Source organism: Marmota flaviventris, chromosome 2, assembly GCF_047511675.1.
Source record: "Marmota flaviventris isolate mMarFla1 chromosome 2, mMarFla1.hap1, whole genome shotgun sequence".
Taxonomy (NCBI): Eukaryota; Metazoa; Chordata; class Mammalia; order Rodentia; family Sciuridae; genus Marmota; species Marmota flaviventris.
In genome coordinates this window covers 26,122,047-26,141,648 of record NC_092499.1, presented here as the reverse complement: position 1 = coordinate 26,141,648, position 19,602 = coordinate 26,122,047, and the positions used below count along the sequence as shown (strand labels likewise).

The following is a 19,602-nucleotide window of genomic DNA, read 5'->3' as shown; positions in this document are numbered from 1 at the left end:
CACTACTGTTAAGAAACCCAGTTTTCTCATCTATAATACAGGGTTAGAAAGATGGGGGAGAGGTGTTAAAATACAGTCATGTGCTATAGAATGACATAAATAACAATGGATTGCATAGGCAATGGTGATCCCATATGACTATATAATGAAACTGAAAAGTTCCTACTGCCTCGTAAGTACTTACACTATACCTTTTCTATATTAAATACGTTTAAAGGACTGAGGGTATAGCTCAGTGTTAGAGTGCTTGCCTAACATGTAGGAAGCCCTGGGTTCAATCCCCAGCATTGAAAAAAAGAAATAAGAAGAACAAGATACATTTGGATACACAAACACTTAACCACTGTGCTACAGTTTCCTACAGTATTCAGTATAGTAACATGCTTTACAACTTTAAACTCTAGACCCAATTGACTATACCATACAGCCTAGGTGTATAATACACTGTTACCATTGAAGTTTGTGTAAGTACACCTTACAATATTTGCACAATGGTGATATCACCTAACAATGCATTTCTCAGAACATGTACTGTCATTAAGCAACATATAACCGTAATATCTGCTTGGAGAGTTGGGGAAGTTAAGCAAGGTAACATAGGTCAAGGTACTTTATATTGTGTACAGCCACATCAATATTAAAAATAACTCACCCTATACTCCCCCTTGGGCCTCCCCAGTTCTGGAGCATAGCTTTTGGCAGGTGTGTCCGACAGAGCTGAAAAAGAATAGGCAGCTGATTCAAAAAGGCACCCTGAGTCCTGTTTCTAGTTATTCCTTTCCTCTGCTGTTTCCTATCACACACATATTTTCAGACTTGTAGCCTCCCAAGCTATCTTTATGGCCAAAAGTAGATCTCAGTTCTTCCCCAAGACAAAACCCCTAAGAAGTTATCTGTTGTCTCTGTAGCTTGAATGACTTCTACCTCCTTACTTAGCATCAAAAAATTTCTCTAGGGGCTGGGGTTGTGGCTCAGTGGCAGAGCGCTTGCCTCGCACATGTGAGGCACTGGGTTCGACCCTAAGCACCATATAAAAATAAATAAACAAAATAAAGATATTGTGTCTATGTATAACTAAAAATATTTTTTTTTAAAATTCTCTGGGGCTGGGGATGTGGCTCAAGTGGTAGCACGCTCGCCTGGCATGCGTGCGGCCCAGGTTCGATCCTCAGCACCACATACAAAACAAAGATGTTGTGTCCACCGAAAAAAAAAAAACCTAAAAAATAAATATTAAAATATTCTCTCTCTCTCTCTCTCTTAAAAAAAAAAATTTCTAATAATGGTGGTAGATTCAGAAAAAAGTTCAGCTGGTTATCTAATTACCACCTGTCCCTACATCCCTATCAGACTGAATGCCAGATCAGAAACATTTCCCACAGCAATCAAGAGATATACCTTACCATCAGAAAGGGACTGGAAACTTCCAGGTCTAGTTCTACCTAAAGGTAAAGAACACAAAAAAGAAGAGGTCAACAGAATTCAAGTCGCAGCCTTCTAGATTTAGTTAAGGATGCAGTGTATATAGAATCTTATTACACAGTATTGAAATTTAAGACTTAAAAAAGCTTTTACTTGACTTCAGAAACTCAAGCTGCTATTTCAAGAAAAAAAGAAGGAGGAAAAAAGTTTTAACTTCGTTAAAACATACATAACAATAAAATTTACTATTCTAACCACTTTTAACTATGTAATTCAGTAGCATTAAGTACCTTCATATTTAATGATTTTGCCATTATCACTAAAACTTTTCATCATCCTAAACTGAGACTCTGTGTCCTTAAACAATAACTCTCCATTCTTCTCAGTACTGGCCATTGATAACCACCTTCTACTTTGGGTCTCTACGAATCTTCCTACTCTAGGGACTTCATGTAAATTAAGTCAGACAATATTTGTCCTTTTATGTCTTTCTCATTTTTTTTAGCATAATGCCTTTAAGGTTCATCCATATTTTAGCAAGTATCAGAATTTCTTGTCTTTTTAAGGTTGAGTATTCCACTGAATTATGGATATCATATTTTGTTTATATATTCTTCCCTCAATGGACACAGGGACATTTTTAATCTTTGGCTATCATGAATAATGCTACAAACATTAGTGCAGAAATACCTATTCAAATCCCCGCTTTCAATTCTTTTTGGCATATACCTAAAAGTGAAATTGCTGAGTCACATAGTAATACTATGTTTAATTTTTTTGAGGAACTGCCATACTATCTTCTACACTGGCTACACCATTTAATATTCCCAATAGTACTGCACAAGGGACAAGGAGAAATTTTGATACAGGCAAATTTCTTCAATGTCTCTCACAGGATTAATGTCAATTTTGTTCATCATATTATACAAATATAGTCCAATGCCTGTGAATTTCTTATTTCTCCCACTCTTAATATTCGGCTGCCAGATCCAAAAATTCATTGTCCTTCAATAATTTTTTTCCCCAGAGTAAATGGAAATTATAGCCTGAGTATTTTTCTGAAGAAAGAAAAAACTTCCCTATCCCATTAACCATCACTCTACCTCTAAAGAAGCTGCTCAGGGAGTAGGTAGAAGTAGGTTTGGGTAGCTGTGCATAGGAGAAGCTGTTTCGGTTCTTTAGCTGTTCACGTCCCTCATGGCTTGACCCACTATTACCAGCAGTCTCTTTGATGGACCATGAGATACCTGCAAGACAGTAAGAACTAAACCAACCTAAAATAAATGCTTGACATCTATTATGGTCTGGATCTAGAATGTCCCCCAAAGACCCATGTACTGAAGCTTGGTCCCTAATGCAGCAATGTTCAGAGGTAAATCTTCTTTTGGGAAGGTGATTTAATCATGGGCTCCAAACTCATCACTGGATTAATCTACTGATTGATTCGTAATTTAAAGCATTACTGGGAGGCTAGGGAAACTGTAGGAGGGAGGGTCTAGTTGGGGGAAGTAGGTCACTGGGGGCATGCCCTAGAAGGGTGTATCTTATCCCTAGCTCCTTCTCTCTCCCTCTCTCTGCTTCCTGGTTACAATGAGCTGAGCAGCTCTGCTCTGCCATGCCCTTTGCCATGATGTTCTGCCTTCCACAGGCCTAGAAACAATGAAGCCATCTGACTATGGCTACACCATTTAATATTGTGAGCCAAAATAAAACTTTCTGGTACACTAAATTGATTTTCTCCCAGTGACAAAAAGCTGATTAACCATATCTGATATTCAAAAAACTCTAAAAGCTTTTCATTAGAGGTTCTTGGCCAGCATGGGACAGGAGGAAAAGACAGAATCAAATAAACTAATCCACACAAAAATGGGCAAAGGACATGAATAATGGGTCACAGAAAAGAAATTTAAATGACTTTTAAATGTATGAAAAAGACGTTCTACTTCCTTTTTTCTGGTACTAGAGATTGAACCTAGGTGCCTCTACCACTGACCACATCCCCAGCACTTTTTATTTTTTTGAATTTTGAGACAGTTTTTCACTATGTTGCTGAGGATGGCCTTGGATACTATCCTCCTGTCTCAGCCTCCCAAATCACTGGGTTACAGGCACATGCCATCATGCCCAGCTTCTACTTCATTCTTAATAAAAAATATTATAAATTAAAAGCACAATGTGATACCATTGGTCTCCTATAAGATGGGTAAAATGAAAAAGTTTTATCATGTCCTATGATAGAAAGGCTGTGGGGAAAACAGGAACCCTCTTAATACTCTGGTGGGTGTACAGCAAGTACAACCCTTATGAAAGGTAATTTGGCATTATATATTCAATAATGATGCAGAAATCCCACAATAGTAATTCTACTTTAAGAACTGATTTTTCAGAATTAAAGATTATTGACAGGAATAAGGTTGGAAACAATCTAAAGTTCATTGACAGTGGACTGGTTAAATATATTATGGTAATCCATACAACGTAATACTATGCTACTGTTTAAAAAATTAAGAGAATGAGAAAGCTCTTCACATACTGATATGAAAACAATCTCTAAGCTATTATCACATAAAAAAAGTAAGGTTGGGCTAGTGAGTATAGCTTAGTGGTAGAGCACTTGTCTAGCACGCATAAGGCCCTAAGTTTGATCCCCAGCACTGCAAAAACAAAATAAAAAACAAAAAGAGCAAGATATTTAAAAATGCTACTGCTTGGATAAACAGAGGGGTAAAAATAAATACTCCTATAAGCATTTCCAAATATAAAAATAATCTTTAAATAGTTACAGAATAAGCAAGCAACACTGATTGTTTTCTGGAAGGCAGGGACAGAGAATGAAGACCATTCTTAACAACGTAGAATAGAAGGGAAACTGTTAATGTATACCATTCTTTTTTTTTTTTTTTTTTCTTTACTTTTATGGTAGTCAGGTACAGTGGCACACTCCTATAATGTCACCTACTTGGGGGCCTAAAACAAGAGGATCCCAAGTCTGAGCCAGTCTGGGCAACTTAGTAAGACCCTGTCTCAAAATAAAAAAGGTCAGTGATATAGCTCAGTGGTAAAGCATGCCTGGGTTCAATCCCCAGTATTGAAAGAAAAAAAAAATGTTACAGTATCCCCCTTTACTTATCTATGTATCTATCTATTTATTGTTTATGGATGCTGGGGAATGAACTTGGGGCACTTTACCACTAAATCACATCCCCATCCCTTTCTATGTTACTCTTTAAAATTCTGAGACAGGGTCTTGCTAAGTTGCTTAGGGCCTCACTAAGTTGCTGGGGCTAGCTTTGAACTTGTAATCCTCCTGCCTCAGCCTCCTGAGTGTCCAGGATTACAGGTATGTGCCCCTGCCACCCAGATATCCCGTTTAAAAAACAACAACAACAACAACAAAAAAAAAAACTGTGAAGCACTAAGCAACTCACTGAGACCCTGTCTTTAAATAAAAACCAAAAATAGGGTTGGGGATGTGGCTCAATGGTTGAGTACCACTGAGTTCAATCCCCAGTTCCAAAAAAAAAATCAGATGGACTCTGCCAAGGTGTTAAGTAGTATTATACAACAGCTAAGCAGTTAAGACTTGGTGGCTAAGGAAGTTGGTTCCACCAATTAATTATGAATATTTAAGTTAAGGGTTGCCAAATGTGACTATATATTAGAATCACCTACAATATTGATTAAAAATTGTGACCCAGGAGCTGGGGATGTAGCTCAATGATAGAGCATAAGACCCTGAGTTCAATCCCTAGCACACACACCAAAAATAGTGATATTCCCTTTCCCCCAAAAAAACCTATAGAATCAGAATCTCTGGGGCAAAGCCTAGGAATCTGCCATTTTAACAAGCACCCCAGTAAGTCTGAAATAGCCATGTGGAAACTACTGCTCTATCTTTTCCTGATTTTAAACTTTCCAAGTATGTTCATCTGATAACTGTCTAACCTCATTCCCTTTAGTGACCAGCATTAAGAAGAAAAACAAGTGGCAGCATCACTAATGACCAGAACTCAGAATGTCGGCACTCTCCGAGGGCCTCTTCTACTTACTTCCCACAGGCTCTCCACTCCAGCTGACTCGCTCCAGGTCGTCGTCATCATCATCATCCACGAAATCTCGAAGGCTATTCACGGCCCTCTTTGATTCCTTTAACTACAGAGGGACATTAGATGGGACGATCGTCACTTCCCACTCCTCTCTTTGATAACTAGGAAGGCTGAACACATAAAACTTAAAGATGGCCAACAGTTTCACTGTCTGCAATCTAAAGTCTAGCATATAGAAAACAAATTATGTTCTATCCAACACTGCAGTCCAGAGGTGTTAGAGTTAGGATGAATCACAGTTACTTTTGAGTCCTAATCAATTCTTGACAACTTTCAGTGTAAACTTGAGTGAATTTATTTACCTCTCCAAAACTGAGTTTGTTTCTCCATTTGTAAAAAAGACACAATAAAATGAATTTTCCAGTATAGGACATCTTTCAAGAATAAAGTAACCAGGTGCAAGTGGTGCACACCTGCAATCCCAGCTCTTCAGGAAGCTGTGGCACAAGGACAACTTGAGCCCAGGAGTATGAGACCAACCTGAGAGATCCCATCTCAAAAACATTATAAGTGATATCATATGAATAAAAGACCTGAAGTTCTTGGGGAGGGGGGGGAAAAACTGAAAGGAATGAATCATCTCACGAAGGTAAAGTAAGTTGGGTGTGGTAGGCACAACTGTAATCCCAGCAGCCCAGGAGGATTACAAATTTGAGGCCATACTTGCCAACTTAGTGAGATAATGTCTCAAAACTTTAAAAGGGCTGGAGATGCAGCTCAGTGTTAGGGCATACTTGGGTTCAATCCCTAGTAGAACAAAAAAAAAAAAAAAGAAAAGAAAAAGAAAAAGAAAATAAGAAGGGCAGAAAGTCAGTTTTAACAATCTTTCTTGAGAAGATTTCTCTAGGAAGGTCATTATAGTTTGAATCTTCAATATCCCCCAACAGCCTTTGTGTTAAAGGCCTGGACCCCAGAGTGTTACTGCTGAGAGGTGGAAGAACCTTTGAGAGGTGGGAGAACCTTTGAGAGGTGGGATCTAGTGGGAGGTCCTTGGGTCACTGGGGTCATGCTGTCCAATGAAATCATGGGACCCTACCCGTTCCTATTCCTCTCCTCACCCCCTGGCCATGAAGGAGTGGTTCTGCCACACCACATGTCTCGGCCATGATGTGCTGCCTCATCACAGACACAGAGCAATGGAGCTAACCAATCATGCTCTTTGAACCTCTAAAACTCAGAGTCAAAATGAACCTATTTCTTTATAAGTTGATTATTTATTTTGTTGTAGTGGGGGAAAAGTTGACAAACACAAAAATTCTTTCTGAAAATCTGACCCAAAACATTTCTGAACTGAATGGACACATGCTCAAAAGCTGGGCTACCCAGGATGCAAGAGGAAGCAGTAGTATCATGGAGGTGAATGCGACCTTCAGCAATTATTTGTGGAAACCTACCTGTGAGAGCTCATCATCTTCATCATCAAAGGTGAAAGCCTTGAACTTGGAGCTGTTCCAATACTCCTCCTCATCACCTTTAGTCCGATTCATCTGGAACAAGAAGACAGATGTATGTACCTTTCTGAATCCTTCCCAGAAAAGCTCCAAAAGTTTTCCTTCCAAAAGCTCCAAAAGGTTCACTTTATTCAAGAAACTCTCTGAGGTGTTGTAAGGGGTATAAAAATAGTTTAAGACAGTATCATCCTAAAAGACCACAAAAACCAGGCATGGTGGCGCATATCTGTAATTCCAGTGGCTTAGGAGGCTGAGGCAGGAGAATTCCGAGTTCAACGACAGCCTCAGCAACTTTGAGAGGCCCTAAGCAACTCAGTGAGACTCTGTCTCAAAATTTTAAAAAAGGGTAGGGGTGTAGCTCAGTGGTTAAGTGCCTCTGGATTCAATCCCTGTTACAAAAAAAATCCTACAACAGAACTGGGGAATTCAGCACAGGAATGTATACAGGACAAAGCATAAGGCAGGTAAATTCTACAAGAATTCATCACAAACTTTGCTAAAGACACAAAAATCAATGAAAGGACAAACAAAACATAGTAACTATATCCAACATATATCTAGCAAGTGTCACTACTGAGGCACTGTTCTAGGCTCTACTGTGAATCAAAATGACAAGAATCTTCCTTTCACATGTGCTTTTTAAATGCTTGAAAGATGGTAAAGCTATTTAAAAAAGCAGAGCTATCTTGCCTTCAAACCATGATTATTTTATTAACAACTTGGCCAAAATTTAGGAAACAAGAGCATGGCTAAGAAAAGAAAAGACATAAAGAATTGGTCGAAGGACCACAAGTCAGTCTCATAACTATTCTAAAATTAGAGATCATCCTGCAAAAACAAGTTTGTCCTAGAATTACAAACTAAACTATTAATGCCAACAGGATTACAGTGAAAACTATGCTTTAAACCAAGAACAAGAGACCAAAACTTCCACAGCAACAAAACTAACTCCAAAGGCTACACAGCATCAAATTCTAGAGGAAAAAATTGCTGTTCCTTTTATTTCAATAGCACCTTTCTCAATAAAAACTTTATAAACATTCATCACAGGGGCCCTCCTGAGGCTTCTGATGGCACTTAACATACTATACTCTTACTGCCTGACTGTTTTCCACTCAGGGGATACAGGGATGTAAAAGATAACGGTAGGAACTTTCTAATCTCATCCCTTCTCAAGACAGATATCACAAATTGAATCCTACTGGGGGCTGGGGATGTGGCTCAAGTTGTAGCGGGCTCGCCTGGCATGCGTGTGGCCTGGGTTCGATCCTCAGCACCACATAAACAAAGATGTTGTGTCCACCGAAAACTAAGAAATAGATGTTGAAAGTTCTCTCTCTCTCTTTAAAAAAAAAAAAAAAAAAAAACAATTGAATCCTACTGAACACAGAAGTGGCTTAAAAATCCTTTTTCTGGACTTAATTCTAGGGAGTCAAAACCCAGTAAAAAAGCTGGCAGACATAATGAAATCATCCATTATGGTAGTGCAAGTACAGGTGTTATAGTCAGGCAATCTTGAATTCAAATCTTAGTGTTTGATACTGAACAAACAAGGACAACAACTTCACTGTCAAATCTTGCAGAAAAGACACTATATAGCGTTGCAGTAATAAATAGGACTCAGAAAACCTAACAAAGTTATGTTTTCTTTATGTCTTGGTTTCCTCATTTGCAAGATAGACTTAACAGATGACCTACCTTATGGGTTTGCTTAAATCAATTAAAACATGTAAAGTGCTTAGCACCTGATAGAAAATTAATGCCCATCACTAACATTTATTAATTAATCACTATAGTACCTTGAGAAAAGACAGTAGAAATACTTGCAAGCACTCTAATATGAAAATTCATAAGTGGCCACAAGTTATAAGTGTGTATAAGTCTCTGGCACATATACCATTTCACATAAAACACTCTGTCATTCATTTGATTCTCAGACCAATCCTGTAAAGTAGGCCTGGAAGATTCTTCTTCCATTTCCTTGATGAGGAAAACAAGGCACAAAGGTATTAAGTTTCACAGTAACTTTGATAATCACTCCTATTCCAAATTACAATCCAGGTTTTCTGGCTCCTAGACCATTCCCACCATTTTGTATGGTCCTTTTAATAATGGATTTTTCACTCCTAGGAAAACTAGGGCAGATCTTCACGATGGTAAATATTTACAGATAAGCACAGAATGTGTCTTAAAAAACCCCACACTCTACCAAAAGATTTCTGGAATTTTTTAACCAAACAATGACAGAAGATATCTAGCACCAATTTGTACTTCTAGTATCAAAGGAGAAGCTAGATTTACGTGACAGCTCTAGAAGTTACAATGCAATTAGGAACAATTTAAACAGTAACTTAAAAAGGTGCTTTAACGTGACTGAAAATATTTCAGAGGCTTGTCCCTTTTGTCACCTGTATACTGACAGCCCACAAGGCAGGGTGATACCTCCGAGGGAGAACAGGAAAGTGACGTAGGAAAACAGAAGGATAGGTTAAAAACAAAACACAACCACGACGTTCTCCATCTAAGCACACTTTAAAAACCAGCTACTGAGAAGCAGCCTCGGTTTCCAGGTGAGGTTTGTGAACTGAGGGAACGTGGGATGTCTCTACAGACGAACGTCCAGGAAAACACGGCTCTACGGCAATTTGCCAGTGCTCGGCGGATCCCTAGCACTGTAAATGCTCGTTGGGAACCAAATGTCAGATTTTGAAGTCAATGTTGGAGCTCAATGGAGACCCAACCCCAAGCACACTCCGGCTCCCAAGGGTAGCCCAAACTAGAATCAGGCAAGCGTGGGGGTGTAAGGACGCTTCAGAGAAGGGGGAAATATTATGATGCGAAGAGAGTGGACTCGGCCGGATACGCGGCACAAGGGGCTTGGGACACCCTCACCTCTTCCACACCGAGCCCTCCCTCTCAGGACAACGCCAGCCTCGGCCACCGGACCAGCCTTTCTAGTCAGAGCTGTGCGGCCCAGAGAACGGGCGGAAGGGTTCAGTCTCAGGGAAGTCTTGGGTTAAGAATGCTGTCGCAACGCATTCTGGGAGTTGTAGTTCCTTGGCCTTGGTGACCAGACGCTGTCCTGAGGAGCTGCGGGGCTTCTTGACTACTGTCCCAGGAGCCCCCGCGTGCCATGCTAGGTCATTTCCTTTACTTTCACCCGACCTTCCGCGGTTATCCAAAGGGTCACTTAACAAGACTACAACTCCCATGAAGCTCAGCAAGACGGATTTAGGGAGTAAATAAACAATGAGTCCTATTCTTTGTGTTCTTACGGGTGAGCAATGGTAATGTGAGGGGCTGGATTTCGGGACCTTTCGGGGATAACCTGAGAGAGTATAGAGGAACTCTAGGAAAAGCGGAACCTACTCTACTCGACGGGCCGGCAAGTTTGAACGGAAGTACCTGGTGGGAGTGGGGAGGAGCCGGAAGTTGAGGCGGGGAGGGGGTGGGGTGGAGGGAAAAGCAAGCCAGGAGGTGCTGCGACCGCTTCTAGTAGTTTCCAGGCGCTGCCGGGCGGCTGGGACCAAGCGGTCCTGAGGCTGTGGCTGCGGCTGCTTGGGAGCTAGTGGGGGCGCGATAGGAAAGCCGATGGCCAAGTGGGGTGAGGGCGACCCACGCTGGATCGTGGAGGAGCGGGCAGACGCCACCAACGTCAACAACTGGCACTGGTGAGGGTTAGCGAGGCAGGCCGCAGGAGCACTGCGACCAGGCTGGGAATTTGGGGTTCCTTGAACCTCGGCTGGGACCCAGGCAGGCCTGTCCTGGGCTGGGGGTGGGTGCTTCCTACGGCAGGCGTTCGCAGTCCCGGGCCATTCCATCCCTGGCCTCCATCTCTGTATGGGGCAAAGGGGTCGGCGCAGACCGCTGCGTCCCCGAGGAGGAATTTCATACAGAACAGAACGCCCAAGTTGCTGCATCCAGCCTCATCAGGGAAATGCGTTCTACACGTGGCCAGAGAAGTCAGGGAGACTCCAGCTCCCTTGGGCTATGTTGGGAGATTGCTGTGGAATTGTGGGGCCCAGGGCGCTGTAATTCCTATTTTACGGCTTGCGGTGAAATTACAGTCAGTCGTAGGGGTCTGCCGCCTCAGTTCGGAGGGAAAAGGTCCGCAGGTGCGCAGAGCGCCGGGATGCTGCAGCCTCTCACCCGGAACTGCTAAGTTGGTTGTGTTGTAACTCCAGGTTGCCGAGCAATCTTGGGTTTTATAGCCTGACCGTTCTTAGAAGATTGCCCTCCTTCATGAAATCTTCCAGAAGTAATGTTTATTTATCTTTGAACTCTATTGACCTTTGTTCATAATGGCTACTGTGCTTTTCCTCTGTTGCAGCTATTCTCGCTATTATCTTAAGTTAATGTGAAGGAAAGAAGAGTGATTTTTCTCTATCTCATCCATCTATCTCTTTTTTGCCATACACGAAGTACTTGACCTGGTTTTTGTCACTGTTGTTTTTGAAATCTGGACTTAAGTTTTTATGGCCACATAGGGAACCTAGAATGTGTAAGACGTTTATAATAGCACAGCCTAAATCTGATAAGTCAGAACTCTGTACTACTGAAATCACAGTTTGCTCTTTACTGGGCCTTTTAATTAAAACTGTGTTCCGTGGTCCTGACCTCGGCAGCATGTGCAGTTTTCCTTTTGGTCAGATGGGGGCGCCACGTTAAAAAGTCAAGCATCATGGGAGAACTTTCTAGTTAGTTTGTGCCATTCTGTACAGTACTTGTCTTTGTTGATAATATGGCACTTAATGTTTTCCTAATAGTGACATGTTTATGGACATGCTGGAGTGGGACTGAGAGTTTTTGTGGGTTTGGTTGGTTTTGTTTTCTCCAATTGGTCAGACCTTTAACCTTGCATTCTCTTACATAGAGCAGTGTGTCCTCAATTTGACTCCTGGTCCATAGCTTTGTGGGGTTTTTTGCAGGACAGAGAGGGATGCTTCAAATTGGTCCACAGAAAAACTGAAAACACTGTTCCTGGCAGTAAAGGTGCAAAATGAGGAAGGCAAGTGTGAGGTGACAGAAGTGAGTAAGCTTGATGGAGAGGCATCCATTAACAACCGAAAAGGCAAACTTATCTTCTTTTATGAATGGAACATCAAACTAAACTGGACAGGTAAGTATTTGCTGGGCTGTCAAAAGATTAACTGCATTTCCATTGACCATGCTAGAGAGCTGGAGAAAACAGTTTTTGAGCAATTAGGAACTCTTGAAGGGACAAGTCAACGTTGCTTTTGAGTACATCAGTATTAGGTGCTGAAATTGCTCTGCCACTTGGGATCCTAAATAGAATCCCTTACTCTCTGGGTTTCCTGAGTTCCACTAATGAAGTGGCTGGGCACTGCATCCTTGGGCCTTGAGTTGGGATACATAATGTCCTGTTTCCTCAGGCTGGCAACCTTTGTCTTGTGAAAAGAGGAGGGAGTTTTGTTGTTGTTGTTGCTTTTTTGATTTTTGTTTTGTTTTGTTTTGTAGCAGGGCTTGAACCCAGAGGTACTTTGTCACTGAACCAGCCCTTTGTATTTTGAGACAAGGTCTCCTAAGTTAGTGAGGGCCTTGGTAAGTTGCTGAGGCTGGCTCTGAACTTGCGATCCTTCTGCCTTAGCCTCCCAAGACATGTGCCACCATGCCCAGCTTTTGTATATATTTTTTTAGTTGTCGATGGACACGATGCCTTTATTTTGTTTATTTTTATGTGGTGCTGAGGATCAATCCCAATGCCTCACACATGTGAGGCAAGTGCCCCACCACTGAGCCACAACCTCAGCCCCATGCCCAGCTTTTTAAAATAACAGTCTGCCCCCCACCCAACTGTTCCCCAGTGCTAGTGATTGAACCCTGGGCCTTGGGCTTGCTAGATAAGCTAGACTGAGCTGTAGCGTCTGCCATTTCTCTTTGCAATGTGAATCTTCAGTAGACCACTGTGTTGATGAAACTTATATATGACTAATTTGGAGTTGTATTATCTGTCTTCTTATTTAAAATCTCTTCTGTGGCAATGTTAGGAAATAATTGAGGTGATGTGTATGTACCACTTGGATGATCCTAACAATTCAAAGGCTGAATTTTAAAATGCATAAAGCTGAGCTTGGGATGTGGCCCTGTGGTAGGGTGCTTGCCTAGCATGTTCAGTCCCCAACACTGTAAAAACAAATAACCCCATAAAGCTAAAGAAGTATGAGATAGCCACTCTGTCTGGGATAAAGCATGAATAAATTTGCACTTCGAATTTTTCCTCAAGTGAATGGAAATAATAAAAGAGAGTGAAAATATATAACTATGTTCATGATTTTAGTTTTTAAACTATATCTAAACTCTAGAAGGTACCTCATATTTTGCCCTGTCCTCTTTTTATAGTTTGAGAAACTTAAGCCTCAGAGAGGTGAAGGTAAATGTTGGTTAACTTTGAAAGTCAGTTTTGCTGTAGTTCAACATGTGTTATGAAAAGTTGGTGCACTGTGCAAAAATCTTTCAATAAAAACCAAGTTTAAAAGGAAGATGAGACTAGGGACACCATACCCCATAACTATCAGTAACACAGTTTTACGTGTTAAATGAGAATATGTAAATTCAATAAGAAATATGGTGTCTCACCTTGAAAAAACCTAAAGTTTCCTTGTGGTATTGGAAATCAGAGAGGTTGAGCTGAGGGCTGTTGTGAAGTGGTGGAGAGACAGTCATGAAATCAGAAGGAATGTTCCAACACAAGCTGTGTATGGTTGTGGCTTATAGCATGCAGTAAACTCAGGTCATGGGTGGGTAGATCTTTGAGATGTGTGTTTTATGTATTTGTGTGCTGCTTGATTCAGCTTTGTGTAGTTCTCTATGTTTGCCTAGTATTGCTCTTGTATGGAATCACATAGAAGCAAATATGAAATTCTCATGATCAAATTGTTTTCTATATAACTATCACATTGGAATAACATTATCTTTTCAAAGCAAATGTTCTAGCAAAACTGACTGAATTGGCTCTTGACCCAAGTTCTCCCTGGTAAAATTCATGCTAGTGCCCAATCTGTGTAGCTCTTGGTTCTACACTGTAATAACACAGTTGGCCTCCAATAATCAGGTGAGGAAAAACTTTGGGATAGGGGTTGTGGATTGTATCTGGCATGTGGCATTCTCTCAGAACAAACAGTTCAGCTATCTAGAACATTTAGAACAGAGACCTCTCCTATGAAGCAAACTAATGACATTGCTTTTGACAGGTACTTCCAAGTCAGGAGTTCAGTTCAAGGGACATGTGGAGATCCCCAATTTGTCGGATGAAAACAGTGTGGACGAAGTGGAGGTTTGTGCTTGCTGACTCCTTATCAGAGTCCTCCTTTTCCTCTTATTCTCAGATGAGAAAAATGACCTGTCATTCAAGTTAGTAGCCCAGACTTCATCCAAACATTCAGAACTGCAGTCTGCAGATAATTTTCTAGGTATATGATGTCATTGGATGCTTCCAGAGCAACATGCACTTATTTAATTTCTTTTTTTTTTAGCTAGTGAAATGGATTCTAATACTGGCCACCTTTGCCTTAGCAGAAGGACTTGAGAAGGAACACTAATAGGGATTGTCTGAATGCTCCAAGCCTGCACATTTCCTTTGGAAATGGTCAGCAGTTATCTGATTGCTCAGTGCCCACGTTCCATGATGTGGGTGTCCCTCAAGTTATTTACCACTTACTTCTGATCTTTCACCCAGATCAGTGTGAGCCTTGCCAAAGATGAGCCTGACACAAATCTCATGGCCTTAATGAAAGAAGAAGGGGTGAAACTTCTAAGAGAAGCAATGGGAATTTACATCAGCACCCTCAAAACAGGTATCCCTTGAGCAGTTATGTGTGCCTTGAGGAGGCAGTCTTCCCCTTGTCACTGAAGGACCTGACTGTCCTGTTTTTGGCAAATGAGTCAAGATTTGGGAGGAGTGGGCTTATTTTCATCTCCAATCTGTAAGTTCTGAGTAAGAGAAAGCTGTAGAACTTCATTGTCTAATATGTAAGCTATTAAACTCTTGAACTGTGGCTAGTCCAAATTGAGATGTGCTGTGCATTTAAAATACTGAATTTTGAAGACTTGGTATCCCCCAACCCCAAATGTAAAATATCTCAGTAATGTTTTAACATTGGTAACATGTTGAATGTTAGTTTGACTACATTATGTTAAATACACTAGTAAAATTTACTTATTTCATTACTTTTCAATGTGATTACTAGGAAATTTTAATTACATTTGAGTTTCATATTATACTTCAATTGCCAGCACTTATGTAAGGGTTGACATCCCCTGGACTGTTTTTGACACGCATTTTCCAGGGATGTTTAGAAGGATAGAACAGAGGTCAGCTCAGCTCTTCCCCTAGAATTTCATTTCTGCCAGTGTGTTCTGATCTTGGTGCTGGAGTACATATAATAACCATCAAAAGAACCAGCATGACAGTGGAGTAAAGGGACTAAACATGCAAGTGCTACTCCATTTACTGGATACCTTGGTTAATAGACCTCACATGCATTTAACAAGTTGTAATGCTTAAAGACTTCCTCTTCTATTCACTACCTCATTCTTGCTTAAAATGGCTGTGTTTTGTCAGATTGTAACAAAGTCACCCATCTCAGCTACTAAGAAATGACTTCAATGAGCTGGGATTTTGTCTTTTCAGAGTTCACCCAGGGCATGATCTTGCCAACAGTGAATGGAGAGTCTGTAGACCCAACAGCACAGCCAGCACTGAAAACTGAGGAGCGCAAGGTAAACAGTATTCCCAGGTGATGTGGGGAGGGTGTATGCAAAGACTGTTGAGACTGCTTTTCTCATTTCACATCAGTTTTTTCTGACCTTAACCTTGAAGCCAGAGCAGCCTATGATCTGCTCTTTTTGCTTTTTAGACGGTCCACAATATGTAGTTATCTGTGTATATTTAACCCTTTTTTTTTTTTAATGCATTTATAGTAGAGCCCTAGAGCAAAGGGAAGCCATCTGGGATTCAAAGTGTGATTTTCGATTGAACTTAACACCATTTAGGAGTTAAAAGTCTTTTGTGGTGTTTCTGACGCGGGTATTGGTATTTCATACTTAGATATTAAAGATCTCATCTCATACACTAACTTCACCCATCAATAAATTCTACCTCATCCCATTTGTAGTGAGCAAATATTTTATCTAGAGATGTAGCGTTTGTGTGGTTCAAGCTCTGTTTGGTTTGGAGCCCTGGTATATTTGTCAACACAGTGAAGAGTATTCTGGAGATGGGGAGGAGATGCTTACTCCTTTGGTGGGGGGCAGGATACCAGGGATCAACCCAGTGTCTTGCATGTACTAGGAAAGCACTCCACTACTGAGCTTGTACTCATAACCGTTCCTTCAGCTACTTGGATGTTCTGCTTGAAAGTCATGCTAAGCTCCTCAGAAGTGCCTAAGGAAGCTGGGTGTGGTGGACACACCTGTAACCTCAGCTACTTGGGAGGCCAAGGCAAGGAAGATCATAAGTTCAAGGCCAGCCTGAGCAACTTTGTGTCTGTCTGAAAATTTTCAAAAAGTTGGGGATGTAGCTCAGTGATAGAATGCTTGCCTTGCATGAGCAGGGCTCTGAGTTGGACCCTAGTACCACACACAATAAAAGTGTCTTAACAGTGGGCTTGTCCTTGGCTGATGGGTTTTTTTTTTTTTTTTTTTTTTTTAACATTTTTAGTTGTCAATGGGCACAGTACCTTTATTTTTTTATGTGGTGTTGAGGTTCAAACCCAGTGCCTCACATGTGCTAGGCAAGCACTCTACCACTGAGCTACAACAAATTCCCTTCAAACGCCTTGAGTAATTATCTTTAGAGATGACAATTTTTATGAGAATTCATGGGAGGTCTGTTTTGCAGCCATATTGAGGTTTTATCACTCCTAAACAGACCCTTTCCACTTTCACTTTCACAGACTAAGTCTGCTCCTCAAAAAACCCAGGCCAAACCTGTTGGTGTCAAAATCCCCACTTGTAAGATCACCCTTAGAGAAACCTTCTTGACATCACCAGAAGAACTCTATAGAGTGTTTACCACCCAAGAGGTAAGTATAATATTGTCCATCAGGCCTCACGCGGTCTGCCCTCTCAGGTAACTTGGGTTGTGGTTGCGCCAACTTAGCATGCAGGGGCGGTACCCATGGCCTGAACCATGAGGCTTCCCTGAGGCAAATAGAGGCAAAGGGAAAATCACCTTTGTTTAGCCACGTATCAAAGCAGACTTTCCCATCCTCTCTTTTTTTTTCCTACTTGTACTAGTTTGGGGTCAAATTAAGTGGGAACCAGTCTTCTTGTTAGAAAAGTGAATGGGTCTAAAGGAGTGGCATCATGGAAGAGAATAGAGAGACCTGGGACCTGCTCACTGGGCAGAGTGGCATCTTTGGAAAGGAGAGTTCAGACATGCCAGTTTCAGCTAGCATCTGTTCCTGGGTCCCGATGAGAGCCATGCATCTTCTCCCTGCCTCTTTTTTTTTTTTTTTTAATAGCTGGTTCAGGCCTTTACCCATGCTCCCGCAATGTTAGAAGCAGACAAAGGTGGGAAGTTTCACATGGTAGATGGCAACGTCTCTGGGGAGTTCACTGATCTGGTGAGTACCTGCTGGCCCAAGACCCAGGTTCTAGCCTTTGTCTGGTCAGATGAGAGACAAACTTTCATTTTTTTCCTCAGCTTGTGGTAGGTAAAATTTAAGGCTTTAAAACTTTTTGGTTAATAAAAATATTTTGTTTTATTTTTTAAAAGAATGCTGCAATTTGAATTCTCTCAAAAGTAATATAATTTCACAGATAATAGACTCCTACGGAGACAGACGGCTAACCTTAGCCAGGATTGGGTCCATTATAGTCTGAACTATAGACCGGGCTTTTTGATTATTTTAGGTTCCTGAGAAACATATTGCAATGAAGTGGAGGTTTAAATCATGGCCAGAGGGTAAGTAAGCATTGTTTGTGTTTTGCCGTCATCCCCAGAACGTTTTCTTGTCCCCCTAGTCTTAAACCTTTGTGGAAATGCTGGATCTGAAACCTCCCTCTGCCTTTCCCCAGGACACTTTGCCACCATCACGTTGACCTTCACTGACAAGAGTGGAGAGACTGAGCTGTGCATGGAAGGCCGAGGCATCCCTGCCCCTGAGGAAGAGCGGACACGGCAGGGTTGGCAGCGGTACTACTTTGAAGGCATCAAACAGACCTTTGGCTATGGCGCACGCTTGTTTTAGGGGGCTCCAGCCCGCCTGACACTTCAGTCCAGCCTCTCCTGGCTGGGGCTCTTGACTCACAGGATTGCACCATCCCAACCGCTAACTTGGGGTCGGGGTCCCTCCTTTCCACAAATACCTTGGGTTTGTGCATGTTTTCTGCTGGGTGGGATCAGAGGGTGATTTCTCTTTTATGTGTACATACGCTAAATAAACATAATTTTAAAAACATTTGCGTCTGAAACCTGTGTGAGGAGGTGGCTGGTATTGGGTTCCCTTAAAGGTTTTGAATTAGGAAAAAAGAACAGGCGAGGCTTGAAGGCCTCAGCTGTGTTCTAGAGAAGTATATATAATTAAAAGGTACCAAGGGAGCTGCCTCTCACTCAGGCATTCCTAAGCTGGTCTCCTTTTAGATGACACCTTTTTATCAGCACAGAGGGACATCTGGAAAAAGCAGTGCTAGCAAACTCCCTGCTGCCATTGCTGGTGGAGATGGCATCCTGGGCTCTACTCCCTCTTGCATAGAAAGGTGACCATCAGGTGCTGGTTTGAAGTGCAGAAAGATGGAGTTTGTCAGTCTACGGCAGCTTCTACTAATGGAACAGTCAGTACACCAGACCCTCCACTAAGCAGTTGCCTTGCATTAGCTTATTTAACCCCCATAAAGTCCTGAGAAGTAGGTAGTCATTTATTAAAATTTAAATCTTGGGTTTCTTGTGTATGAATATATTTGCTATAGTTAGAGCCCTGATTTCTAAGTAACAGCCAAAATCTAAACAGCTGACACTGAATTGTTTTAATTTGGAACAAGGACCATGACTTCTTTTTTTTTTTCATGGTGTTCAGAGAAGCTGCTGCATTTCTGGTATATTAGGTATCCCTCCCAGAGTGAGAAATTCCAGGCCACACTAGGACCCTCAAGAGAGGAAGAAATCATCCTTGTTAAAAGTATTTTAAGAGGCAGGGGGTGTTGTGGGGATTGGAAGGACGGGAGAATGAGACACTATTACCCTATATACATGTATCATTACACTATTGGAGTGACTGCCATGTGTAGCCAGAGGAATGAGGAGGTGTGCTCCATTTATATTCAGTATGTTAAAATGCTTTCTACTGTAAAATAAATACATCAAGACCTCAAAAATATATATTTTAAGGGGCTGGGGATATAGCTCAGTTGGTATTTTGTCTGCTTTGCATGCACAAGGCCCTGAGATCAATCCCCAGCACCACATGAAAATAAATAAACAAAGGTATTGTATCCATCTATAACTAAAAATATTTTAGTATTTTAAGCCAGGGGTGATAGTGCGCACTGTAATCCCAGTGGCTCAGGAGGCTGAGGCAGGAGGATTGTGTTCAAAGCTAGCCTCAGCAACTTATGCCCTGTTTCTAAATAAAATGCAAGGACTGGGGATGTGGCTCAGTGGT

General features: G+C 41.4%; 2 protein-coding genes across 6 annotated transcripts in view; one reads left to right on the top strand and one right to left on the bottom strand.

The window, feature by feature from the left end:
- Vipas39 (VPS33B interacting protein, apical-basolateral polarity regulator, spe-39 homolog) overlaps positions 1–9,982 on the bottom strand; it is a 30,107-nt gene extending 20,125 nt beyond the window's left edge. For 4 of the 5 annotated variants that reach the window (XM_027931535.3, XM_027931537.2, XM_027931538.2 and 1 more), the window contains exons 1-6: positions 9,872–9,982; positions 6,923–7,015; positions 5,472–5,574; positions 2,526–2,669; positions 1,404–1,442; positions 653–717 (exon numbers count right to left, since the gene is read on the bottom strand). In XM_027931535.3, the coding sequence (XP_027787336.1) occupies positions 653–717; positions 1,404–1,442; positions 2,526–2,669; positions 5,472–5,574; positions 6,923–7,015 (444 nt within the window). In that variant the 5' untranslated portion in view covers positions 9,872–9,982. The remainder of the gene's footprint in view (positions 1–652; positions 718–1,403; positions 1,443–2,525; positions 2,670–5,471; positions 5,575–6,922; positions 7,016–9,871) is intronic. The other variant, XM_027931536.3, reaches the window with a different exon arrangement.
- Positions 9,983–10,433: 451 nt separating this feature from the next.
- Ahsa1 (activator of HSP90 ATPase activity 1) lies at positions 10,434–18,402 on the top strand. Its single transcript, XM_027931583.2, has 9 exons — positions 10,434–10,650; positions 11,908–12,098; positions 14,191–14,273; positions 14,676–14,793; positions 15,630–15,718; positions 16,894–17,022; positions 17,464–17,565; positions 17,855–17,906; positions 18,020–18,402. Exons 1-9 carry the CDS (start codon positions 10,571–10,573, stop codon positions 18,190–18,192), a joined length of 1,017 nt encoding a protein of 338 aa, XP_027787384.1. The 5' UTR covers positions 10,434–10,570; the 3' UTR covers positions 18,193–18,402.
- The last annotated feature ends 1,200 nt before the right edge of the window (positions 18,403–19,602 follow it).